Source organism: Stenella coeruleoalba (assembly GCF_951394435.1).
Source record: "Stenella coeruleoalba genome assembly, chromosome: 11".
NCBI classification, from domain to species: Eukaryota; Metazoa; Chordata; class Mammalia; order Artiodactyla; family Delphinidae; genus Stenella; species Stenella coeruleoalba.
In genome coordinates this window covers 9,078,094-9,104,368 of record NC_137157.1, presented here as the reverse complement: position 1 = coordinate 9,104,368, position 26,275 = coordinate 9,078,094, and the positions used below count along the sequence as shown (strand labels likewise).

General features: G+C 53.7%; 1 protein-coding gene across 1 annotated transcript in view; it reads left to right on the top strand.

Annotated features, from left to right (window-relative positions):
- CACNA1I (calcium voltage-gated channel subunit alpha1 I) overlaps positions 1-26,275 on the top strand; it is a 103,876-nt gene that overhangs the window by 13,448 nt on the left and 64,153 nt on the right. The window contains exons 2-4 of the mRNA XM_079936273.1: positions 4,600-4,711; positions 6,284-6,417; positions 25,033-25,130. Coding sequence (XP_079792399.1) covers positions 4,600-4,711; positions 6,284-6,417; positions 25,033-25,130 — 344 coding nt within the window. The remainder of the gene's footprint in view (positions 1-4,599; positions 4,712-6,283; positions 6,418-25,032; positions 25,131-26,275) is intronic.

Below are 26,275 nucleotides of genomic sequence, written 5' to 3'. Positions count from 1 at the left end.
CTTCCCCTCCTGCCATCTCCTGCGCACAGGTCCTTCCTTCCCAGCCATGGCGGGGGTGGACTGTCCCCCTTCCTGACCCCGCACTGCTGACCCAGGCCCAGTCGGGAGAAGCCAGTGTGGGCGAGAAGGGAAAAGCAAATACTCCACAGAGCCCATGCCAGTCCGGGCCCTGTGCTTGGGGCCAGAGAGCATGTGGCCGAGAACAGGGGGTTTGGAGTCAACAGAAGCAGGTTCAAATCCTGCCCTTGCCACGTACCAGCCATGTGACCCTGGGTGGCTGTGGCTGGAGCCCTGGAGCCAGCACTGGTGCCTCAGTTTCCTTATCTGTAAAATGGGGGTAACAGTCGTACCTGCCAGCTGGGGGGAGTTGGCTGAAGTTGCAGGGCGACTCTCCGCGTTGCCAGGCCTGAATTGATTGACTGTATTTAAAGGCTGTGAGCGAACGTTCAGCACTTGGAAGACAGCCATTGTCTAAAGGGTTTGTGAAGGAATCTCTTATTCTTACTCAAGGTCATGTTAAGTAAACTGCAGATAACAGCAGCCTGGGATTTTCAGTCCTTTGCTGGTGAGGTGGCTTTTTTATTTTCCCCCCAAAGCCAAAGAATGGGAAACTCTGGACCCTGTTCTAGAAGAGGTTGACAAGGACCGGGCCTTCCCCTGTTGCACACAGATGACAAGCCCCGGGCCTCAGTCCATGGCTACATGGGCTCTGTGTTCTGGGGCCCTGGGAAGAGGGCCTGGACTGGCATGTAAGGTTTAAATGAGATAATACGTGCTGTTTGATGAGAAAGCTCCTTGGCAGACAAACACTCAAGAGCACTTGAGATGTGTTTGCCATCGTTACCATGATCCTGTCGTTAACCTGGTGCTGGGCACACAGCAGGGGCTCAGTAGGTGCGCATTAATTCACTGCTGGGCTCTGAGGCCCCAGTTCTGAGGGCCATAGGAGGCACTGAGAGCAGAGCAGGGGGTGAGGGGAGATGGGCCTGGTCCTAAGGCGGGGCTGGCAGGAGGTGGGGCTGAGATGGGGGCAGGGGTGGAGCTGGGAGGGGAGTGGGGACCTGTGCCTAGTGGCTGCTACACACGCAGATTTTGGGGTAGGGTTTGGAATCCAGCCGTGACTCACGGACCCCTGCGGGCGGGGAGTCTCTTGTCAGAGGGTCACTTCTGATCCAGGCTCGCCGTGTTGCTGGATGCTCTCTGCCCCTCTGTGTCCCCTCTGTGCAGTGGGGGATGGGGTCAGGGGCTCTCTGAGGACCTGGATGGGGTTGTTCTGTGACAAAGGTCACCCAGAGAGGGATGCAAGTCTGGGTGACGAAGTGGGCGAGGGGGCAGGGTCCTAACTGCAGAGCCTCAGGTGCCAGACAGGGGCCCTGAGCCTCGCTGTGGGAGGTAACGCAGGGCCGTTGACAAGCAAGCCACTGCCCTCGTGGAGCTGGCACTCAGGCCCCCTGCCTGCGCTGTTCCCCGGAATCCCTTACCGCCCTCTCTGGGCCTCTGTCCTCCCTCACATTGTCCCAGAGCCCCGGAGCTTTGCCTGATGGCTTTTGGAGCTCCTCCGTGCTGTGACTAATGATGGCAGCACTGGGCGTTGGGCCAGGCCACCACGTCGCTCAGCCCGCGACCTTTACTCCCTCTGACGCTCTCCGACCCCGCACCATGCGGTCTGGTTTAACTTCAAGGAGGGCTGGTGCCTTTGATCCCCAAGCCAGTGGCGAGCGTGTCAGGAACCACAGGCAGCGATGCCAGCTCTGGCCTGACTTCTGAGCCTCATGGGCTCCTGGAAAGGGCCCAGGCTGTGCCACCTGGGATTTCCCCCAGCGCCTCGGGGCAGGGCTGAGACTGTCCGTCTCTGAGTGTCTGAAGCTGAGCAATCTGGAGGTGAAGCCCCTTCGAGGGATGAGCCACAGAGGCACCCCCGTGGCGGCGGCTCCCGCACCACTAAGTCAGACCTTACTGACTGTGTGACCTTGGACAGGTCACTCCAGCTCTCCAGACTGTTTCTCCACCTGCCCCAGTGGGCTGTGATGAGCGTTGGGGCCATGCCCCTAGGGGCCTGGCATACAGTAGTCGTGATCAGTGCCAAGTTCATTACTGTGATACGAGCTAGACCAGGTGGGTGTGAGCACTTCCGGAGAGGGCGCTGAGCCACCGCTCTGTGCGTGGGGAAAGGTGCTTCAAGGGCAGCTTCAAGAAGAGGTGACAAATGACCTGGGCTGTCACCTGAAGGATGAGTAGGAGTTTGCCTAGTAAAGATGGTAGAAGAAAATACATGCAAAGCGTATGCTTGGGGACAGCAAGAAGTGCAATGCATGCGAAGGCTGGTGGGAGGTAAGGCCAGAAGAGTTCAGTGAGGTCAGAAAGCAGGAGGCCTTGAGTGGCAGACCAGGGAAGGTGACGGAGAGCCATGGAAGCTTTCTGAACAGGGGAGAGGTAGCCTCAGAGCTGTGCTTCAGACACATGAATCTGGCGGAGATGAAATAGCTTGGGGGCAAGGAAAGCAGGCTCTGGTTTTGTATCCCAGCTCTGCCTTTTCCCAGCTGGGGTCCTTGGGCAAATTGTGTTCCCTTTTGTGACTCAGTTTCCTCACTTGTAAATGGGGCTTATAACAGTGCTGGAGGATTAAATGAAGTGACACTTGCAAAGAGCTCGGATAGTGTTGGCCACACAGCAAGCGCCTGGGGATTGTGTGCAGGGCAGATTGGAGGGGCAGAGACCAGAGCTGGAAGCTATCGGGGAGACTGTGCAGGGTCCAGGTGAGAGACGCTGAGGATGGGCTGGGGCCTCAGGGAGGGGTGGTGAAGACACAGGCAGAGATGGGCCCTCCGTTACAGAGGAGAGCAGGCCTGGTGTGAACCTCAGCACCAGTGCTTTCCAGCTGTGTGACCTAGGAGAGGCCCCTTGTTTCTCTAAGTCTCAGTTTTCCTCATCTGTAAAATGGGCCTGCTGACCTCCACTGCTCAGGGCCTTGGTGAGGAAGAAGTGGGAGTGCCAGGAAGACACCTGCCAAGTGCACTTTGAATATGAAACTGGCGGGAAGGGCAGAGGGAGCAGAAGAGGTGGCTGGAAGGAGAGCGAGCACAACAGGCAGGGGGGAAAGGCAAGGGGGTGGGGGACGTTCGCTGGTAATTAGAACTTTTGAACTTCAAAAAACTTAATTAATGATGAAGCTGCTGCTGGAGCGACGCTCAGGCTAGAAGGGGTCCCTGGCAGCGACTGACGTTAATTACAGGCTGTGGCAGGAGAGTGACAGAGGTTTGGGGGGGGGCAGGAAGGAGCAGGGCTGGGGCGAGGAGGGTCTGAGGGGAAGGCGGGAGGGAAGGCAGCATCCCAAGGTGAGCAAGGGCCGGGGATGGGAGGGAGTTCGTTGCCAAGGAAACCAGGTCAGTCTTCCATCAGGCAAGAGGTACGCCCCGCCCCCTGCACTGGATGGGGTCTGGCTAGGGGTCTGGCCTCCATAGCTACATCTGAGCTCAGGGCAAGGGCTTTGAAATTGATGGTCCAGGGCTTTCATTTGAGGACACTCAAGAATCTTGGGCGTCAGAGTGGGCAGCGCCTAGAGAGATTGACTGAATCACAACAGACATTTACTGAACTCCTCCTAGATGCCTGTCCCTGTCAGGGCTGTGAATGTAACCCCCCGGCCCCCTGGAATGTCGGTTCTAGTAGTCGATAAAGACCATGAGCATATCAGCAAGATAACTTATGAATGACCCAGGCCCTCAGGTGGTCCCTTCGAGCTCTGCCCCCCCCCCCCCCCCCCCCCCCCCCCCCCCCCCCCCCCCCCCCCCCCGGTTCTAGGACTCTAGGTGGATTGGGAGGGGTGGGGCTGAACATCAGTGGGCTGTGTTCTAAGACTGGGCAGGAGCCAGTCAGGAAGGAGGAGGGTGTTAGTGAGGAGAGCGGCCTGGCCTGGGGAGCCCACTCGTCTGGGTCCAAGCACGTGCCCCTGAGGCCCTGCCCAAGGCTGGTGGCTGCAGGAGACCTTCTGCCCGGACAGGCCCGAGGCGGCTGAGCCCCACCCCGCCTGGTGCAGGGACTGGGGAGGGCCTAGGCACAGACGTGCCTGAGTCTGGTCATGAGTTGTAACGCAGCCACAGGAGAGGAGAGAAGGACAGGGTGTCCAGCCAATCTCAGCCACACTGGGCGGGCCCTCTGCAGGCTTCAGCTCCAGGGGTCGGGCAGAGATGGCGGGGCCGTGGGTTGTGGAGACGAAGGACGGTCAGAGAAGGGAGGCAAAGACAGTCAGAGGGAGGTGGTCAGAGACAGGGCGGCTGGGGTGGTCCGGAGATGGCTCGCCAGCTGGGCCTCTGGGGACCTCTCCCTTTCTGGGTCTGAGGGGAACTCCCAGGCTGGGGCAAGGCGGTGGGGCGTCCTGGCAGGCGGTGGCTTGGTGGGGTTTGGGTTCCCTGGCGGATTTGGCACGTGTGGCCCTGTCTGTTGTGAGAGGGGTGGGCCGGCTCCAAGGCCTCCAAGGTCTTTGAAAATGTGGGCGTTGACCCATCAGGGGAGGCACCTGTAGGGAAATGGGGTGGCCCTGTGTTTGTGGTGGGTGGTGCACACGGTCCCCCAGCGGTTTTGTCCTTGACTTGTGCGCACGTGGTTTGAATGTATCAGCATGCTGGTGATCCTGCTGAACTGCGTGACACTAGGCATGTACCAGCCGTGCGACGACATGGACTGCCTGTCAGAACGCTGCAAGATCTTACAGGTGAGGCCGGCTGCCATGCCCCACCCCTCCTGCCATGCCCCGCCCATTCTCACCATGCCCCGCCCATTCTCGCCATGCCCCGCCCCACCCTGCCCAGCCACATCTTCACCACGTGGCCTGCCCTCTCTCTTGTCCTCTTCCTCCTCACTCCCAGCTGGTCTTACCCGTTTCCCTTCCATCCTCTCTATCTCGAGGTCTCTGCCCTAGTCCACGCGCCCTTTATCTCCCACCGTCAGCTTCCTCCTGTTCTCCCCACCCCTACCCCCCATCCAGTAAAGCACAAGTGACTGGACTCTCCCTGCAGAAAGCCTGCCCTTTGCTCCCAGTGCTCATGGAATAAAGGCCAAGCTCCATAACTCTGTCTATGCCTTTAGGAGTGGCCTCCTGGACCTCTCCTGTTCTCATCTCACCGAGGTTCCAGATGGAGGCCTGACGTTTGGCCCCTGTGGCACACGGATACCCATAGTGCAGGGTGTTAGGTTTATACCCATTTTACAGATGTGTAAACATCCAATTCTGTCTCCCTGAGAAAGTCAGATTCCTCCTGGGAGGAATTGCCCTCTGCTTCCTGTGTTCCCACAGGACTCAGCAGTTTCCAAGCAGCCCAAAGCCTCAGGTTCCCTTGGGGCATTAGTCAAAGATCCAGACCCCTGACCCATCCCAAACCGGTAGAATTAGAATCTCTGGGGTGGGTCTGGGGTCCAAGTGGGTAACATGCTCCTCAGCGAGCCCCAGGGCCCTGGGTAGAGTGAGAACCAGTTAGCCTCGGTGGATACTAGGCTGGCTTCCCTACCAGGTGGTGAGTTTACCGAGCACTCGCCTCTGTGTCCCCAGCACCCAGCCTGTGTGCTGCCCACAGAAGGTGCTCAGCGCCCACTTGTTGAATTGACTGTAGCCCTCATTGATCTTGGGAAGAGGAAGTCCACCCAGGCCCCGTCCTCAGGAAATATACACTCACCTGAGCCCATGACTAGGGACATACTGGGAGCCTCCTTTCTGAGGGGACGAAGGCAGCACTGAGACCTGTGCCCACTGGGGTGTCAGGCCTGTCTTGAGAAAGCTCCTTCCATGTAGGTTTTGGAGTCAGATAGACCCGAGTGTCATTTCTGGTCTGCCATTCACTGCTGTGTGACCTGTGGCAAGTCACTTAAACAATCTGGCCTCCAGTTTCCTCATCTGTAAAATGGGAGCATTCATGGGGTCATTGTGAGAATCGAAGAGGTCAAGTGTCTAGCCCAGGGCATGGCGATTATCAGGTAGACCCCCTTTGCCCCACTCCCATCTGGGTCCCTTGTCATTACGCTTGCGTTTAGGGAACAAATAGAGTGGGCTGGATGACCCTGGGCAAGCTCATTCCCCATTCTGGGCCTCAGTCTCCTCGTCTGTGAAATGACTCCATTGGATGAGGATCTCTGAGGTTCTCTCCCTGCCTAGGAGAAGAAGTTTCCAGGTCTTTCCCTGGCCCCTCGTGTCCGTGCCCACGTTCACACCTCGCAGCATGGCTCTGACCCTGGGTCCTGCTCCAGAGCCTCATGCTGTCCCTTGCTTCTTCCCTTCCTCCTGCCCCTGCAGGTCTTTGATGACTTCATCTTTGTCTTCTTTGCCATGGAAATGGTGCTCAAGATGGTGGCCCTGGGCATTTTTGGCAAGAAGTGCTACCTTGGGGACACATGGAACCGACTGGATTTCTTCATTGTCATGGCAGGGTAGGTCCTAGCCTCTGGTACATGCCAGACATAATTTGAATAATCCCTGGGGCTTCTTGGTAATATTGATGAAGCTGTGTGGTATTGTCTGGGTCCTTCCTGGATGCCTGCAAAGAAAGGAATTATGTCCCTTCCCTGAATGACCTGGACAGACAGACATTCATACCTCCCCATTCGGGTAAATCATGTGTCTTCCTGCACTGTCAGCTGATACTGGGTCTGTTTTGTACTAACTACGACCTTGAGAAAGCCACTTAACCTCTCTAAGCCTCAGTTTCCTCATCTGTGAAATGGAGATAATATAATGAATAGTAGCTACATCAAAGTGAACACCCAATAAATATTAGCTATTATTATTTAAAATATTTATTTGTTTTTTTGGCTGTGCACACGGGAGCTCTGTTGCCGCGTGCAGGATCTTTAGTTGAGGCATGCGGGATCTTTAGTTGCGGCATGCGGGTTCTAGTTCCCTTACCAGGGATCGAACCTGGGCCCCCTGCACTGGGAGCATGGAGTCTTAACCACTGGACCACCAGGGAAATCGCAGCTATTATTATTATTATATCAATCTAGATCACTCGGCAAGTCAGAGATCCAGCACAGACTCAAGTACTGTCTGACTCCAAACTGTGGTTATTTCTGCCAAGACTTAAGCTACAGTCAGAGAGAGGCCAGGTGACAACTCAGCTTGTTTGGAGCATTTTGGACTCTGCTCTGTGCCTTGTCCTTGCTTTCCTGGGTCAAACCAGGCTGGTGGCCCATTCACACATTCATCCGACAGCCAGGGGTTGACTGAGCTCCTACTAAGGGTCAGCACTGTCCTTGATGTGGGGTATGGAGGATGGCAAACCCAGACATAGGCCTTGTCCTTCCCAACTACCGTCTGGAAAGAGGCATCCAGCAGCCACATGGGTGAACGTGCCACACGCTGAGACCAGAGCTCTGGGAAAATGTTATGATTTTCTGAGAGCATTTCTGGGCCAGGCTGCAGGCTCGGGAGCTTGAGGACTTGCCTGAGGAGGTGACACACACATAAGAGCTGAAGGATGAGCAGGTGTTAACCATGCCCAGTAATGGTCAATATGGCAGAGGTGAGAAGGGGGGAGACAAAAAGGCTGGAGGCCCACGAGTGTGTGTGTGAATGTATACACGTGTCAGTATCTGTGAGAGCATGTACATTTGCATATGTGTGCATGCCAGCATACGTGTGTCATGCCCTTGAGAAGGGGCAGGGAGGGTGGCCAGGCACATGGCTGAGATGGGGAATTGCTATCACCAAGTATATGCTGAATTCCACAGATGAGTCCTGAAGGGCAGTGGTTCACTCACTGGTGTTCTTTAGAATGTGGCAGCTCTTCTGAGTATCCTTTCCTCAGAGCTGTATTCAGTTTCACAACCACATTATCAGCGATGATTTAGACCAAACTAGAGATTAATGCTGGGATTCCTATGCTGGGAGATGTGTCACCCGTTTGTCAAATTCTTCATTCTCATTTTGGTTTGGCTGGAGGACATCCTTAAGTAGTTTTTTTTAAAAAGAAAAGGTGTTTGGATAGTGCCGTCTTTCAGTCTTGCCTGTCCAAACATATATTCCTTTGATCTTTGTGGGCGAAGGGCAGTTTTTGTCTGTACTGTTCTAGAGTCATAGTTTTTCTCCCTCAGAACCCTGCCCATGATACCAGCCAAATCAACACCATAGTATTGCAGCTGAGGCCACTATAGATCTGGTTCTTTTTTCTTGGGAGACAGCCTGCTTTTTCCTTGCTAGAAGCTTGTAGGTTTTCTCCTCACCTTCAGAATTCAGAGATTTCACAAGGGCAGGTGTAAGTGAAGAACTGCTCCCTGTGGGGCCTTTTGGAACTCAAGACTCATGTATTCCTTCAAGTCAGAAAAAGAAATCTTCTGTATCTTCTTTGGTGATTGCCCATCCTTCTCTGCTCTCTCCTGGAATTCCCAGTAAGCGGTTATTTCCCTCCTCTATTCTCTGCATTTTTCCTCATTTCTCTCACAGATTTCATCTGTACTTGGAGAGAATTCCTTGACTCGGCCTTCTGAATCACTAACGATGTCCTTTTCTCCATTTACTGCCCCTAATGGAAGCGTTCCTCTCCTCTGTGTCTTTTTAATTCCCAGGATTGCTTCTGGCTCTTGAATTTATTTTTCAGAGCAGCTTATTTTAATGGATGCATTATTCGCTCGTATCTCTTTATAGATACAAGTCAGCCTTCTTAAAAGTCCTTTCCTGATCCTAAAGTCAAAGTGTAATTTCCAAAAAGTTAAAAAAAAAATTACCCTCACACAAATCTTAGAAGGAACCTGTATCACAGATTTATTCAACTCATTAATGAGGAACAAGCAGGATGGTAATCAGCAGAATTAGGAAGACAGGCACTGGAGAAAAAATGTGGGGATAAGAGGCAGTTAGAATCAAAGCTGGCTAACAGCCTTATAAGGTCATAAAACATAACCTTTGGGGTTATCTTTCATATTGGGCAGAAATCACTTACATGTTTGATAGAATTCACCTGTGAAGCTATCTGGTCCTGGACTTTTGTTTGTTGGAAGATTTTTAATCACAGTTTCAATTTCATTACTTGTGATTGGTCTGTTCATATTTTCTATTTCTTCCTGGTTCAGTCTTGGAAGGTTATACCTTTCTAAGAATTTGTCCAATTCTTCCAGGTTGTCCATTTTATTGGCATAGAGTTGCTTGTAGCAGTCTCTTAGGATGCTTTGTATTTCTGCGGTGTCTGTTGTAACTTCTCCTTTTTCATTTCTAAGTTTATTGATTTGAGTCCTCTCCATCTTTTTCTTGATGAGTCTGGCAAATGGTTTATCAATTTTGTTTATCTTCTCAAAGAACCAGCTTTTAGTTTTATTGATCTTTGCTCTTGTTTTCTTTGTTTCTATTTCATTTATTTCTGCTCTGATCTTTATGATTTCTTTCCTTCTGCTAACTTTGGGTTTTGTTTGTTCTTCTTTCTCTAGTTCCTTTAGGTGTAAGGTTAGATTGTTTATTTGAGATTTTTCTTGTTTCTTGAGGTAGGCTTGTATAGCTATAAACTTCCCTCTTAGAACTGCTTTTGCTGCATCCCATAGGTTTTGGATCATCATGTTTTCATTGTCATTTGTCTCTAGGTAGTTTTTGACTTCCTCTTTGATTTCTTCAGTGATCTCTTGGTTATTTAGTAACGTATTGTTTAGCCTCCATTTGTTTGTGTTTTTTACATTTTTTTCTCTGTAATTCATTTCTGATCTCATAGCGTTGTGGCCAGAAAAGATGCTTGATATGATTTCAATTTTCTTAAATTTACTGAGGCTTGATTTGTGACCCAAGATGTGATCTATCCTGGAGAATGTTCTGTGCACGTTTGAGAAGAAAGTGTAATCTGCTGTTTTTGGATTGGAATGTCCCATAAATATCAATTAAATCTATCTGGTCTATTGTGTCATTTAAAGCTTCTGTTTCCTTATTTATTTTCATTTTGGATGATCTGTCCATTGGGGTAAGTGAGGTGTTAAAGTCCCCCACTATTATTGTGTTACTGTCAATTTCCTCTTTTATAGCTGCTAGCAGTTGCCTTATGTATTGAGGTGCTACTATGTTGGGTGCATATATATTTATAATTGTTTTATCTTCTTCTTGGATCGATCCCTTGATCATTATGTAGTGTCCTTCCTTGTCTCTTGTAACATTCTTTATTTTAAAGTCTATTTTATCTGATATGAGTATTGCTACTCCAGCTTTCTTTTGATTTCCATTTGCATGGAATATCTTTTTCCATCCCCTCACTTTCAGTCTGTATGTGTCCCTAGGTCTGAAGTGGGTCTCTTGTAGACAGCATATATACGAATCTTATTTTTGTATCCATTCAGCAAGCCTGTGTCTTTTGGTTGGAGCATTTAATCCATTCACGTTTAAGGTAATTATCAATATGTATGTTCCTATGACCATTTTCTTAATTGTTTTGGACTTGTTTTTGTAGGTCCTTTGCTTCTCTTGTGTTTCCCACTTAGAGAAGTTCCTTTAGCATTTGTTGTAGAGCTGGTTCAGTGGTACTGAATCCTCTTAGCTTCTGCTTGTCTGTAAAGCTTTTGATTTCTCCATTGAATCTGAATGAGATCCTTGCCAGGTAGAGTAATCTTGGTTGTAGGTTCTTGCCTGTCATCACTTTAAGTATATCATGCTTCTTCCTTCTGGCTTGTAGAGTTTCTGCTGAGAAATCAGCTGTTAACCTTATGCGAGTTCCCTTGTATGTTATTTGTCGTTTTTCCCTTGCTGCTTTCAATACTTTGTCTTTAATTTTCGCCAGTTTGATTACTATGTGTCTCGGCGTGTTTCTCCTTGGGTTTATCCTGTATGGGACTCGCTGCGCTTCCTGGACTTGGGTGGCTATTTCCTTTTCCACGTTAGGGAAGTTTTTGAATATAATCTCTTCAAATATTTTCTCTCGTCCTTTCTCTCTCTCTCTCCTTCTGGGACCCCTATAATGCAAACGTTGTTGCGTTTAATGTTGTCCCAGAGGTCTCTTAGGCTGTCTTCATTTCTTTTCATTCTTTTTTCTTTATTCTCTTCCGCAGCAGTGAATTCCACCATTCTGTCTTCCAGGTCACTTACCCATTCTTCTGCCTCAGTTATTCTGCTATTGATTCCTTCTAGTGTAGTTTTCATTTCAGTTATTGTATTGTTCATCTCTGTTTGTTTGTTCTTTAATTCTTCTAGGTGTTTGTTAAACATTTCTTGCATCTTCTCGATCTTTGCCTCTATTCTTTTTCTGAGGTCCTGGATCATCTTCACTATCATTATTCTGAATTCTTTTTCTGGAAGGTTGCCTATCTCCACTTCATTTAGTTGTTTTTTGGGGTTTTATCTTGTTCCTTCATCTGGTACATAGCCCTCTGCCTTTTCATCTTGTCTGTCTTTCTGTGAATGTGGTTTTTGTTCCACAGTCTGCAGGATTGTAGTTCTTCTTGCTTCTGCTGTCTTCCCTCTCAGAAATCACTTACAAATATTTCTGAGTTTACATGTAATTGCACAGCAGCCAAATTGTTAATTAATGGTAAAGAGTGAATCAAACAAAGGTATATTCCCCTAGATGATGAAATAATCCTTAGATAGGTCTGTTAAATAATGCTCTAAATGACATTGTGAGAAATACTGCCCTCCCTTTGCTGTATTTCCATGTTTTAGGATAATTTTTCTTAACTCCTGTTTCAGGGAAGTCTTTTTTTTTTAAGTCAGTACTGCATGATTTATTTATTTATTTATTTTGGCTGTGCTGGGTCTTCGTTGCTGTGCACGGGCTTTCTCTAGTTGCAGTGAGCAGGGGCTACTCTCCTTCGCGGTGCGCAGGCTTCTCATTGCGGTGGCTTCTCTTGTTGCGGAGCACGGGCTCTAGGCACACGGGCTTCAGTATTGCAGCCTGTGGGCTCAGTAGTTGTGGCACACGGGCCCCAGAGCACATTGGCTTCAGTAGTTGCGGCGCATGGGCTCAGTAATTGTGGCTTGTGGGCTCTAGAGCTTGGGCTCAGTTGCCCTGCAGCATGTGGGATCTTCCCGGACCAGGAATTGAACCGGCGTCCCCTGCGTTGGAAGGCAGATTCTTAACCATTGGACCGCCAAGGAGGTGCCCCCATTCCGCCCTTTTGACTTGAAGAGTCTCCTCTATTGCTTAGTGACTCCCCCTCGCCGTCTGCTCATATTTATAAATAAAGACAAGGAAGATCTAAGCTGGGCAGAGTGAGGAGCTGGCCTGGCTTCAGCACTGTGGCGAGGTCTCCGTTTGATGTCTTCTCTTGGTCCTTGGGGTGGGGTCCACTGGCCAGCATCCTCCTGGGAGTCAGGGAGGGCTGGGTGCATATGGAGTCCCCTAGGGCCCCATGCTTGCTTTAATGCTCTGCTTTCACCATTTTGAAACTCTTAATACGTTTTGAACAAGCGGCCCTACGTTTTCGCTTAGCACTGGGCCCTGCAAATTACGTAGCCAGTCCTGGCTTAGGGGGCGGGTTCAATGAAGACATTTTATGAGTCACGAACAGCCCCGTGTGGGATGCTGGGAGCTCTGGTGACCCAGACCTACCCCTGTCCTGGGTCCTTCCTGTCCTTTGTGCCTAGGGATGGTGTGGGTGCAGAGGGCAGGATGGGAAGCCGCAAGCCTGGACTCCAGAGCCCAACCCCGCCCCCCCAGTCCCACCCAAGCTCGCAGCTATAAATGTCCTGTTTCCCGAGTAACCGGCCTGTCATCCCGAGGCTGATTTCTTCCTTCCTGCTCCTCCTCTTCCCCAAATTACTGGCTCCCTCTTCAAGCGATGGAGGTTCTGTACCCCTGTACTGGAAGGTTCCTTAGAGGTCAGAGCCTTCACCTCCACGTCCATTCGGCCCCTGCTTGGGTGCTGCCACTGGGGGCAACTCACAAGGCAGCCGACTGCAGACTGGGACAGCCTCATGTGCTAGGAAGTTCTTTCACGAAGCTGAAATTTGTCTTCCGGTAGCTCCCACCTGATGGGACCATTCATTCACTTACTCATTCACAAAATCAGCATTTATTGAGCACCTACTACACGCCAGGTGCTGTGCAGCGGGGACACGAGAGGAACAAGACAGATGCTGCTGTGATTTCATGGAGCTCCCGATTTAGAAAATGGATACAAAACAGATAATAAAGTTCTAAATAACTTCGAAATTGGGACCAATGTTGTTGCAAAGAAGTATAGAAGGGCCATGAGGGTGTGGAATGGGGGCCTGATTTAGATGGCGGGGGAGGGTTAGTATACGGCTTCCTGAGGAAGAGAGGCCGGGCCGGGGGCGGGGTGGGGAGGGGTGTGTGCAAGAGCTGACCAGGCAGGGGGTGGGGGAGGGTGTCTGTCAGAGCCCAGGAATCTGGGGCATGGGTGGGTGCTGAGAGATGAAGCCAGAGACGGGGGCAGTGGCCTGATCACACAGAGGGGCCTGGAGCGCGTGGGAAGGTGCCTCCCCGCAGACTCATGGCAGCCTTCACTAATTGGAAAGCAGCTCATATCCTCCCTGAGTCTCCCCAGCATCTCCCATCATGTGTCAAAGGACAGGTGGGTGGCCTCACCTGCTGGACATACTTCAGGCTGTCTTGGTCCCTGGCTGGGGAGCAGGACCCCAACTTTCCAATGATGACTTATGGGGGGAGAGAAGGGACTGCCCTTGCCCCAGGGTCATGTGGGATCATGGTGACCTGTGAGGGGCTGTGCTACCTACCACCCCTGGGTCGTGCTCACTTTCCAAGCCAGGTCTCTCCCACCCTGGAGCTAAACACAGTTGATCTTTTTTTTAAACCACAAATACCAAACTTTGCATTTATTGTTACTAATTTCACCTTATAGTGATATCTTGGAGTCTTGATTCAGTCACTCACTACATTTATTTCCTGTGTTTGATCAGCCCAGGACAGTGAGCCCTGTGGCACCTCACTAGAGACTCTCTTCCAGTGTGTGACAAAGTCCCACTAATCCATGGGTAATAGGGGAACCTACCTCACTGTCTTGTTTAAGCTACGCTTTTCTGCATTATAGTCCATGAGGAGGCAGGGAAATATTCAGTGACGTTCTTGTTGAACTTGAGGTTTTCTTTATCTGTATATCTCCCTTGCTGCGTCAAGCTGGTAATACTACCGCCTCCCCTAACCAACAACATGAAGTGGCCATTGACGTCTGTGGGGAGGGGCCTGGGTGCGTCTGTTAAAACCTTCCCCAAGAATTCTGATGACTGGTGTCTGTGGTGGGGTTGAGCCAGGGCTCTAGGGCTGGGCTGTAGGGACCTTTCCAGAATGAGGCTGAGCCAGAGCCCTTGCCAAGGGCATGGCTGGTGTGGGCCCCGCCTTGGAAGAGTGCAGGGCACAGTAATGGCCTTGAGTCTGATGTCCCTTGAAAGCTTCTGACTGTGATGGTGTCCTGGAAAGGACCTCGGTGTAGAAAATGGAGCAGCCGAGGGATGTGCACCCTCCCCAGTCCTCAAACATACGTTCAGCCTTGGACCCCTTCTTAGTGCTCCTCAAAATTCAGAGAGTGACAGGATTACTGGGGCACATGTTAAAATATAGATTCTTGGGCCTCACCCAAGGGATCTAGACCCAGCAGGTACGGAGGGCCTAGGAATCTGCATTATACGCAAATGCCCAGGTGGCCCTGATGCAAGTGGGTCTAGTTCATTTGACCCTCACAGAGCCCCTCATTGGGAGTGCTTCAAGTGGAGAGCATGACTCCCACTTCTGGAAGCCGCAGGAACGGGGAGAGGCATGGGGAGGGCTCCATCTCTGATCTGTGTCCAGGATCTGAATTAATGCTCATGACAAGCAGATGTGCTGTGTCAACGGAACAGTGGGGACTCCTTGTAAGACTTTCTATCATCGTGAATAATATTAACACAAATAGCAGTAATGTCTGGAACTCTGCACCTTGGCCAGGGAGGGAGAAGGAGAGGCTGGACCAGGATCTATCCCACCCTGGAAACAGCTTCTCCCGAGAGTGCGTGGGGAACAGTTTCTCCAGCCTGACTCTTCCAGGCTCTCGGGAAACAAAATGTCAGTAAGGATTGTTCCTTATCCCTGGACTAGAGCTTTCTAGGAAGATCAGGCAGACGTGTCCCCTCTGTGACTGCTTGCTGAGAGTTCCTATTGTCCAAAGTGCCCCATCAGTGGGACTTTAAAAAGCAAAGGGAATTGAATCCTCTTAGGCATTATCCAGGTGATAAAAATAAGGGCATCTACTGTTTGCTGAGCACTCAGCTTGGGCCCGATGCTCTGCATTATCTGGCTTCATCTTCAGACCAGCTCTGCGAGGGAGGGACTGTGGTCAGTTCCATTTCACAGATGAGGCACAGGGACAGGGAGTGACCTGCCCGAGGTCATGGACTGGTAAGGAGCAGAGTCAGGAGTTGAATCCAGGCAGCTTGGCTCCATGGGCTGGGAGCAAATCCTGGTTCTGTGTAACTTGCTGGCTGTATTTGTCAGGGATGCATTTGGCTGCAAGTAACAGAACATATGACCAACAGTGACTTGTGCAAATCCTGGGGTGTTTTGTCTGACATAACATGATGTTCTGAGGTCAGTGGTTACCAGTGATGGCTCTGTGATGTGGGGGCTGATGTCCTTGTGATTTTCCAGGTCTTCCTCTCATGGTCACAAGGTGGCTGTTGAAGCTGTGGGCATCGTGTCTGCACTGAAGGCAGAAAGGATGAAGGGAGACAGGGCTATGCCAGCCGCACCTGTCTACTTGGATCTGGAAAACAGCATTTTCTTTTCTAGATCCTTCCCCTGTCCCAGCATGCTTGGCCAGAACTGGATCTCATGGCCATCCTTAGCTGCAAGGGAAGCTAGGAAAATAGAAAACATCATTGAATTTGGGTAAATCAACCAAGAATCGTTCCCTGGGGCCAGGCAAGATTGGAAGACGAGAGAAAGCGTATTGGGTGGGCAGCTCTCCGGGTCTGCCACACGCCTCTCCTAGGGCCTGAGTTTCTTTGTCTGCTCTTGGCCAAAGCTGTGGCCCCACCATGTCTCCAAGTCCTGGTTGGAGCCTTGGGAGCACTACCTGGGTGCACATGATCTGTTGAGAAATCTAAAGTCAATTACCAACCTGTGTAAGCTCCACAGAGGCCCACGCCCGCCAGCAGACCCGCTGTGGTTACCAGCATCAGAGAGTCACCACTGGGCTGTTTCCAGAAGCCTTTGCTGCCGGCCTCCCTCCTGCATGGCTCTGTGTGCGTGATCTCTGGGTCAGGGAAGCACTCCACGTGCCAGCAGGCCTAGGGCATCCTCCTGGCTCTGCCGCTGACTTTACACCCTGCTTTATCCTGGGCTCTACAGGTCTGTCTGCTCCAAGGCCTGCATGCTGTGGGGCAGGGCTGAGGCTGAGCCATTGACCTGGAGTCCCCGGAGCCTGGCCCTGAGCCAGCGTGGCGGAGAGGCTCCATGACATGTTTGTTTTGTATCTTTGTGTCCAGTCGCTGCAGAGCTGGGGGATCTGGGGTCATTTTCTTGTAGCCGAAATGGCCCTTGGGTGGGTGTGGACCTGGGAAGGTTCCAGGGAGAATCCTGGTGTGGATGCTTTTTCATCTGCATATGGAGAAAAGTGGGAGGGAGGGAGAGAGTGATGATCACTGCTCTGGTCCGTTTCCATGGAAACAGGATGCTAGATGTCATGGGGGGCGGGGTAGGGGGTAAATCACCAGAGATTCTCAGGCTACAGGTTGACAAGCCAGACACCAGTCGATCATATATCATTCAGAATTCTCTCAGTTATATGGACAGGAGCCTGCCGAACCTTGTTTAAGGGAGCTTATCATCTCCTTTACTGAAAGTCGAGGGGTCTCTGACTTCAGGGCACGCTTAATCCAGAATCCTGAAAGATGTCACCAGGCAGCGTGTCCTCCCGTCTCACAGCTCTTCTCATTCCTCTGTGTTGACCTCCATCCCTGGCAGCTTTCCTCTCAGTGGGGGGATGGCGGCGGACAGCCCTGAGTGCCCAGCCTCCTCCCTCTGGTTCAACAGAAAGACACCTTTGCTTTCTCAGCCACTCCAACGAGGGCGGAACAGAGCCTCCTTGGCTTGGATCCCTGAACCAATCACTGTAGCCTAAATGCGGCCGCACTCTGATTGGCCAGACCTAGGTCAAGACCCATCCCCTGGCGCTGGGTGTGGGGTCGACGTCTCTCATACCACGTGGCCTAAGAGTGGGGAGGATGGACTTGGAAAATCCCAGGACTGTTACCCTACAAGCAGAGAAGGGTGCTCTAGGTAGGCACAAGCCACTGCTGATTAGGTAGGTTACCAGAACTAAAGTTTCCTGACTAGGCTGGGCTCTCTTACATCCCCACAGTCCAGAGAACTTGGGGTTGTTAACCTCATTTCCCAGATGGGGAAATGGAGGCTCAGAGAGATTAACAGCCTGCCTCAGGTCACACAGCCCGTATGGACCAGATCTGGGATGTGCTCAGGTACAATCGTCCCCAGAGCCCACGCTCACTCACAATACGAAGGGTTTTACCTTTTCAGAGGCCAAAATATTCTAGTTGATCTCCCCTGGAGGACTCTCAGAAGGATGTGGGGTGAGTCTCGGAAGAGGGACCTTTCCCTCAAGCTGTGGTAGAGCCGAAAGAATCTCTGTCTGGTTTCCAGCGGCTGCGCCCAACTACCGTGGTGCCAAGACTACCCTGGAGTAAGGGAGCTGAATTTTGCGGGAGGCATGTTTGGGATGTGTGCTAAAAAATTATATATCGTTGTTTGCCTGAAGTTCAGACTTAACTGGGCATCCTGTATGTATCTGGCAATTCTACCCAGAGATAAAGTCACTGGAGTGTTGCCACCTGAGTGGAGCCTTGTCGAGAGATGGTCCGGGGTCTCCTACTGCTGAGGTCCCCAGATTCCTTTGTGGCCTCCAGTTCCCCCTTTACTCTGAACTTGGCCTGAGTTGGTTTCAGTGCATCAGTTTCTTTGTCCAGGGGCTAAAGCAACCCTGTTCTTCTGGTCTCATAGGATTCGTGTGAGGATATATGGTAAAAATGACCCATAAATCATCACACGCTGGCCAAAGTCAAGGGTTAATGTTATCACTCCCTAATTCTCTCTTTCCATTATTTCCTTCCTCTCTCCCTCCACTGAACACCTACTATGTGCTGGGTACCAGCACAGTAGCATAGGCTGGTGGTCTAGTTATCAAGCAACACAGGCCTGAGTCATCACAGAACTGCCTCCTGACAGATGATCTGCCATTTCCAGCATCTCAGCTTCCTTTCCATTAGCTACATCTTACGTTACATTTTAAGAAAGCCCCTGTGGGTCCCTTGTAAAGATTGAGGAAACACCCTATTTTTATCAGCAACACATAAGAATCATCTCCTGGGAGGGGTATTTCCTGGAAATATGTTAAGTCTCAGTCATTTTATGGTGCTTCTTGTCAGCTCCAAGCTTCTTTTTTTTTCTTTTCTGATCTTGTCCCTCAGGTTATTTGTTTGACAAGCTGGCGAGGGAGCCGCCTCCAAGCCAGGCCCTGGGCGGGGGGCTGGGGACTCGGCTAGGACTCTGAGCTGCCCCTGAGGAACAGGGGCAACGACAGCACCCCTCAGGGCCAGAGCTGCCCTAGTAGAGGCACCGTGGGCCACAGAGCAGGACAGTTCAGTTCTGCCTGGGGGTGGGATCTGGACAGCTGGGAAGGGCACTCCAGGTAGAGGGACTGGCGAGTGAAAAGGCGTGTCAGCTGGAAACAGCATGGTGCACTCTGGGAAACTGAGATGGTGGGTGTCTCTGGACTGCAGGGCAAACGGTGGGCAGTGCTGGGGTCACGGTCAGAGAACTTCCGGAGGCCCTTCCTGCCTGGGCTTTCCCCGGCAGGAGGTGGGATCCAGGGAAGGGTTTAAGCAGGCATCATGTGACTCGTGGGCCAGTGTGAACCGAAGCAGCAAATGAGGCTGTGATATAGTAATAGTTGGCTCTTTCTTGTGCCAGGCCCTGTCCCAGGCACTGAACCCGTATGTGAACGCATTTCACCCTCCCCACACCCCCATGAGGTCAATTCAGTGACTTGCCCAAGGTCACATGGTGCGCTAGCAGCAGAGCTGGGATCGGAAGCCAGGCTCGATGCTCTAACCATGGGGCAGCACTGCCCCATGGCTGTTGGCTCCACTCCACGTGCTGCTGATCCAGTTTACTGGTACTTACTGGCCACCTGGCCAGCTGTGGGAGGTGCTCACGCCTGGCCTGATGACTGATGAGGTGGGGAGGGGTCATGCAGAACTCTTGGGTCCCCCACTACTCAGCTGGGTGACCTGGGTTCTGTCTGAGCCTCAGCTTCCTCATCTGCATTGGGCGCCGTCATCCCACCGTGGGAAGGGGTGTGAAGTGCTTGGCACATGGCGAGTGCTCTAGAAACCCCTCTGAATCGGCAGGACTCTGAGTTGCCAGTGAGAGAAACGCAACTCAAATGACCCCCAAGGCCCAGAGGGCAGGTCCTGGCTCACGTGCCTGGGAAGAATAGAGGGCAGCTCTTGGATCCGGGTGCAGCTGCAGGGAGTGCTCGAACCGTATGGTCAGGATCCTGCTTCTCTCCAGTTCTGGCCTCGGCCTTCCTTTGTGTTGGCAAAACTCTCAGGCCACCACGGAGGCAAGATGGTCATTAGTGCCTCCGGGTTTCCTGGCGGTGGCTTAGCCAGGAAGAGCACCTCTTCCCTGCAGTCCCAGCTCAAGGACTGGCTGCCCCTCATGGCCCATCCTGAGCCAGTCGTGGTGGCCGGGGAATGGTTGTCCACTGGTTGACCAGGCCTGGGTCTCCGGGCCTGTCCCGGGAGCCAGGGGAGCTGGCAGTGGGGCAGGGTGGTCTTTCAGCAGGAATCCATGGGGACGGCCCTGGAGAGCAGATGTCCGCCCTGCCTGCCCACCCTGGCACGGTCCCCACCTCAGCACGGCCAACATCCGAGCCCCCCTCTCCAGATGACATGCCACCCGGGAGCTGGGTGCAGTCAGCCTCCTCCTGGGGTGATGTCAGGACGAAAGTGCTCGCTTTAAAGCAAAATTACTTACCTAATTAGGCACTTGGGAGCTGGCAGGAGGCAGTGGGGGTTTTTGTTGATTTTGTTTTTAGACTTTTAGCACTGACGCTGCACCATAAAGTAACTGTGTAATTAGGGTTAATTTCTCGCTCCCGCAAGTGATGTCTTACTTGGGGCCTAAGGGAAGTCAGCCGGGTGGTTATTCACCCGCAGAGCGGCCCTCTTCACTCTCTTTTTTTTTTTGGAGGTGGGGGATGCTCCCTTAGCTTTCATCCAGCGGGGAGGAGGAGGAAGGAGGTGGAAGGTGGCTGCTTCTGTCACAGGCGTTCTTCATGCTGCATAGATTCCCGGGGCGCCGGCTCTGCGTGGCGGGGCTGGAGCGGGGTGCGTCTGAGGAGAGAGGAGCCGGCCAGCGTCCAGCATCCAGCCGATCAGGCGATGGCTAATGCTGCAGCCCCGCCCTCGCCGGGGGCCCCTGCTGGGACTGCGGCCCAGTTGCAGGGTAACCTGCCCATGACCAGCCCCTCGCTGGCTGTTCCCTCTCCGCTCTCTCTCTCTGTGCCTCCTGGGATCACCCCCGAATAAGCGGCTGCTCCCAAGCCCCTGGCTGAGTCTGCTTTGGGGGAACCCAAACTAGACAGGAGGTGTGAACAGAGTGTGGAAGGAGCCAGAGCAGAGAGGGTTGGATTCAGCCTGCCGTGCAGGGAGGGCGTGAGCAGGGCTTCATGGAGGAGGGCGTCTTGAAGGATGAGAGCGAGGAGAACAGGCAACGCGCAAAGCAAAGGGGGCAGAGAATCGCGTGTTTGCTGAGCTCGGCGGGCCTGGCCTGGTGCCCGAGGTGCATGGAGTAGGGGCAAGGGGTGGGGGGAGGGGGCCGAGGCCAGACTGCAGGGCCTTGAAGGGCAATGGGGAGCCATTGAGGGTTTAAGGCCAGGAGTGACACAGCTAGATTCGAGGGTTTTTTTGGCTGCATTGGGTCTTCATTGCTGCGCGCGGGCTTTCTCTAGTTGTGGCGAGCGGGGGCTACTCTTCATTGTGGTGCGTGGGCTTCTCATTGCGGTGGCTTCTCTTGTGGAGCACGGGCTCTAGAGCTTGGGCTCAGTAGTTGTGGCGCACGGGCTTAGTTGCTCCGCGGCACGTGGGATCTTCCAGGACCAGGGCTCGAATCTGTGTCCCCTGGATTGGCAGGCGGATTCTTAACCAGTGCACCACCAGGGAAGTCCCTAGATTCGCGTTTTAGGAGGTTTGGACTAACGGAGGATGGGCCGTGTGGAGAGGAAGCAGGGGGCTGCTGCAGCTGTCAGCAGAGAGGGCTGGGTGCTGGAGCTGTCAGTGACTGTCCCGCGTTGGGCTTGTCGGTGCACAGTCACCGTCAGGACAGCGTGATCCCAGGGCAGAGACTTAAACCTGCAGTTCCTACCTCCCGGCTACTCGCTCAGCTCCTCTCTCCCCGGCCTTGTCCAATGTCCAGCTTTCTATCCTCTTCCTCTCAGGGAACGAGAACTACTGGATTCCTCACTGCGCACCTGCTATCTGGTACGTGGGCCTCTCACTGCTGTGGCCTCTCCCGTTGCGGAGCACAGGCTCCGGACGCGCAGGCTCAGCGGCCATGGCTCACGGGCCCAGCCGCTCCGCGGCATGTGGGATCTTCCCGGACCGGGGCACGAACCCGTGTCCCCTACATCGGCAGGCAGACTCTCAACCACTGCGCCACCAGGGAAACCCCTATTTGCTCTTTATCACCAAAAGTATTTACAGCTGGTCTCGCTCCCCCAGACGGGAGATGCGGCTGCAGCAGGACACCCTCCCCCACCACCCAAATAGGTTTATGAAGTATAGAAGAGAGAGTTAGGACCTGGGAGAAACGTTTAGGAACTGAGATCCTGCCAGCCGCCTGGTGCAGCCAAAAAACAAACAAACAAACAAAACCCCCCAAAGCCAAGACCGTTCCTGCTGCTGAGAACTTAGTGACTCATCACATTTCTCTTTTTGACTCAACTGCCAGGAAGCTCAGAGCTAAGATCTTGACACTAAATTCTCCCAGAAATTTCTCTTGAGGGCTTTTCAGTGGGGACCCTGAGGGCTGATTAATTCTTAGGGGAATTTTTGTAGTAGAGGATCGGGTCAGAGGTGAAGGGAAGGGACTGGGTCACTGTCGCTCTGGGTCTGTCAGGCTGTGGCTGCTTCGTCCCCTTCAGAGATGGGGACAAGAGTCAGATCAGCCTCCCATGAGGTGGGATCTAGGAGGCGTTCAGACCCTAAAGCTTACTAACTCTGGGTAACTGTGGGCCTCGGTGACACCCAGCCATAAGTTGTATCTCACTCAGGACCCAGAGGCCGGCCCCCCGCCCCACTTATTTTAGAGAAAGGAAGGTGAACCTGAATCCTCACCATGGGACCTGACTACACAGCGCATCTGTAATTTCCCGTTCTTGCCTCCCAGCCTATCCTGGGGCAGGGGCCATGGTGGGTGCCCCCAACTTAATTAAGAACCAGTAGTCCCAGACGGTGGGCTATGGGTTCCTTGAGGGGGGATGGAGGGGCACAGAGCCCATGTGGCTGCGTGGGGCGGGAGAGTCAGGGACCAGTCAGGAGTGTCCTGAGGGCTCCTGCAGCAGGCAGGCCCTGGTGTGGCTTGTAGCCGTGGGCCCGGCCTGGTCCAGGGCAGCAGAGAGAGGGATGAGGTGGGATCTGAGAAATGTAGAGGGGGCTCGAGCAGGCTAACGCAGGTAACACACACAGGAGGCCCTCAAAAACCATTCGCTTTTCTGTCTACCCATCGTCTGTGAGGCACCTGTTTGTCTCTGTGGTGAGACTTCACGGGATGGGAAGAAATCCTGGGCTGGGATTTGCTGGGTCTCGGCAGGTGTGCTCAGGGGCTCCTGGGACGCAGTACCTGGGTGGGTTCAGTCTGGCGTGGGCTGGGATCTCCCACCTCCTGCACACCCAGCAAAGCATAAAGCGAGCCCACTGGCAGGAGGGAGAGAACCCGGCAGAGAAGGAAGAGGGTCTGAGTTTGAGAGGCTGGGGCCTGGGGGAGGGGCTGCCTGCCATGGGGTGGCTCTCCTAGGCCTGGTGTGTGTGTGCGTGCGCGCGTGCGCGCGTGCGCGTGTGCGCGCCAGTGTGAGAGCCTGTTTGTGTGCCCGTGTGTGCTGCCCCCGCAGTGCTTCTATCACACACATCTCCCGGGCTGCCTGGAGAGCTCTTTCCACCAAATACGAACATGACGGTGTGGCTCACCCACGCGCGGAATCCTTACGCCGCCCCACGCCTTCGGCGCCCCCTTCCCAGATCACCCACTACCCCTGGGCGCCTCAGCCCTCACCCTCTCTGCCTGGCTGCTGCCCCCACTGACCCCCCTCCTGCCCCCTCCTCGGGACCCCTGGTCTCCGTCTCCAGTTCTTAGGTCTCTGTCACTTTTTTTGTCATGTCCCTTCATCTGAATTTGGGCCCTGGTAGGAGTGAGTGTGGCTGAGGGTGTCCAAGGAGTGAGTGTGTACGTGTGTGCGCACCAATGGTTGTGTGCAGACGTTTGATTCCGTGTTGCATTTGTGTGTGTGTGTGTGTGTGTGTGTGTGTGTGTGTGTGTGTAAAAGGAGAGAGAGAGAGCACACAAGCATGGGAGCCGGAGCCTGTGCCCCAGAAAGCCGGGAGATGATGGATGGAGGCATTTCAGGGAGACAGAGCTTTCACTCAATTACTCTTCAAGCAGCGGGAGGGGGCGATGGCTCCGCAACAGTCGGACAGGTTTGCAGGGTGTGTAGGAAAAGCCTTCACTTCCCGCTGATGGCGGCGACAGGTGGAGCTGGCAGCAGTGCCGGAGTCTCAGGGTGGGGGGCCCAGGTCCGGTGACTGGGATGTCTGGGGTCAGGCTGGGGCTGCAGGCCCCTGGGGCCTGTCTTTCAGAGGGGGAGACGGGGGGCAAGAAGCAACTGAGCAGGAAGGGTCTGACGGACGTGCAGGAAACTATAGAGGGGACACCGGAGATCTGCCTCCCCTGGAGATCTGGGGAGGCCTCCTGGAGGAGGCAGACTGGAAGGGGAGGGGGACCTGTTTGGTGAGGCCCCGAGGATGAGAACTGAGGCAGTGGTGAGGGCTCCAGTGCTGTCTTTGCTTTTCGGTCTCTCCGCTGCCTGAGTGCGGACGCCTGAGGGTAGGGGCCGGTCTGAGTCAGCACCTAGACTGGCCTGGTTCATCATGGACACAGGTGTGGAGAAACTTCCAGGACTCCAGGGGCATCTGCACAGAACCTGAGGAAGGTTTCAATGGACAGAGATGATGGTGGTGTTGCAGGCAGAAGGGACAGTGGGAGAAAGGCCGGGAGTGGGCCCTGCGAGGCTGGAGCCGGCCGCCTTGCGTGCCCAGGAGAGGGGTTATTCCTGCAGGCCAAGTACAGTTTGCGCCTGGCCTCGTTGAGCTGGGAGTTGGGGAGTGGGGGATGGGTGTGAGGGGGTGGAGGGGGGCAGAACTGGTGTGACTCCTGGCTTGAGCCTCTACCCGTTTGCTGGGTGACCTGGGACACGTGATGTCACCTCTCTTACAGCCTCATCTTTTCATAAATCTGGGCGTCTAACCCTGGCTTCGGGGGCCCCTGGGGGCTTGGGGAGACGGAGGGACTGGGGCTCCACTCCGGCCTCTGCCCTCAGCAAAATCTTCGCAGACGCTGCTGCTGCTGTGACTGTGATGTCCAGTCACCGTCTGGGCTCAGCCTGGGGGCCTCTCGGCAGTTCCTCCGTGCTCCCCTCTGAGGAATGGGGCGAATCCTCCCTGTTTCAGAGGCTGCCCTGGAAGCGCGGGCAGGAGCCGCCTGACACAGTGCTGGGTACGCGGTGGGGCCGCAGGGTCTCTGCCCCTCCATTCCCTCTGCCCCTGGCCGCATCTACCGGGACCCTCAGGGCAGTCCACGAGGTGGATGTCACCTGCGCGGCTTACAGAGAAGGAGACGGGCCCAAGGAGACAGCCCAAGGCCAGAGGGCTGACTGGGGCTTAGCCGGGTTTCTGACCACTTTTCTTACCCTGTCCAGGCAGGCGTGGGCGTGGCTGGCCCGGCCGTGGCCCTGTTGTTCCCGTGCTCTGGGCCTCACTCTTCTCCCCTCTCTTCGCAGGATGGTTGAGTACTCCCTGGACCTCCAGAACATCAACCTGTCGGCCATCCGCACCGTGCGTGTCCTGAGGCCCCTCAAAGCCATCAACCGTGTGCCCAGTGAGTTGGTGTCCCCTGCCCTGCCCCAGGGCACTCACTCACTCAGCAGAGACTGACCGGCATCTCCCCATGCCAGGCCTGTGCTGGGCACGGGATCCTTCAGTGACTGGACAGATGTGGGCCCTGCTGCCAGGGGTTCACGGGGCACTATTTGGGCCTGAAGATGCTGAAAGGTGGCCCTGGTGCCTCTGGGTCCCAAAAGGACTCAGACTGCAGCAAATACTGGCTTTTTGGGGACAAGGTTCCTTGTGGGGGGACTGTGAAGGTGGCAGGTGTGTGAAAAGAAGCTGCTTGGTTTGAGGGAGGGCGTTGTGCAGCATTCCACTGGGGAGGGGCTCCCAGACCCCCCACTTGTGCTGACTTGGAGCTCGAGCTCCCGACCCATCCACTGACCCCCTCCATAGGTTCATCCCCCACAGGTCCATCCACCCACTCCCCCATCTGACCGGCTGCCCGTCCATCTGTCCGCCCACCTAGTATTGAGAGAGGTTATCTGATAACAAAAACCCCTGACACCTGCCCAGAATCATCCAGCTTTCAACGCTTTTCATCTCTGTGATTTCTTCGGAGCCTTGCAGTCCCCCTGGCGGGAGGTGGGTTAGTCTCATGAAAAACTGAGATGAAAAAACTGAGACTTGGAGACTTGAGGTTACTTGCCCAGGAGGTCTCCTGACTCTTTCCACTGCCCTGTGTCTCGAATGGGATGGGGATCTAGGGAAGGAGAGGGGGAGGGCCCTGCCTGCAGGGGGCTTCAGGCCTGATGGGGAAGGTCAGGAACTTTTATGAGCATCTACTCACCTCCTGTGTGCCAGGCTCTTGACATGCCGCTGGCTGACTTAACCCTCTGAACAACCTATGTGAGGCTCAGAGAGGTTAAGTGGCTTGCATAAGGTCACACAGCAATTCAGGGGCAAGGCAGGGATCTGAGCAGAGTTATGTCTGTCCTAAGCCCAGCTCTTTCCCTGGCTCTGTCTGACCCCTTGCTTCTCTTCCCTGCCTGAGCCTCAGTTTCCCAATCTGCAGAAGGTGAGAGGGCTCCTGGCACCTCGTCCTCCTCCACAGTCACCACTGACCCCACTCTGCCAATACCCAGGCTTGGGGCCTTGGGGGTCCCTGCCACTCGCCCTGCCCACCTCTCTACAGCC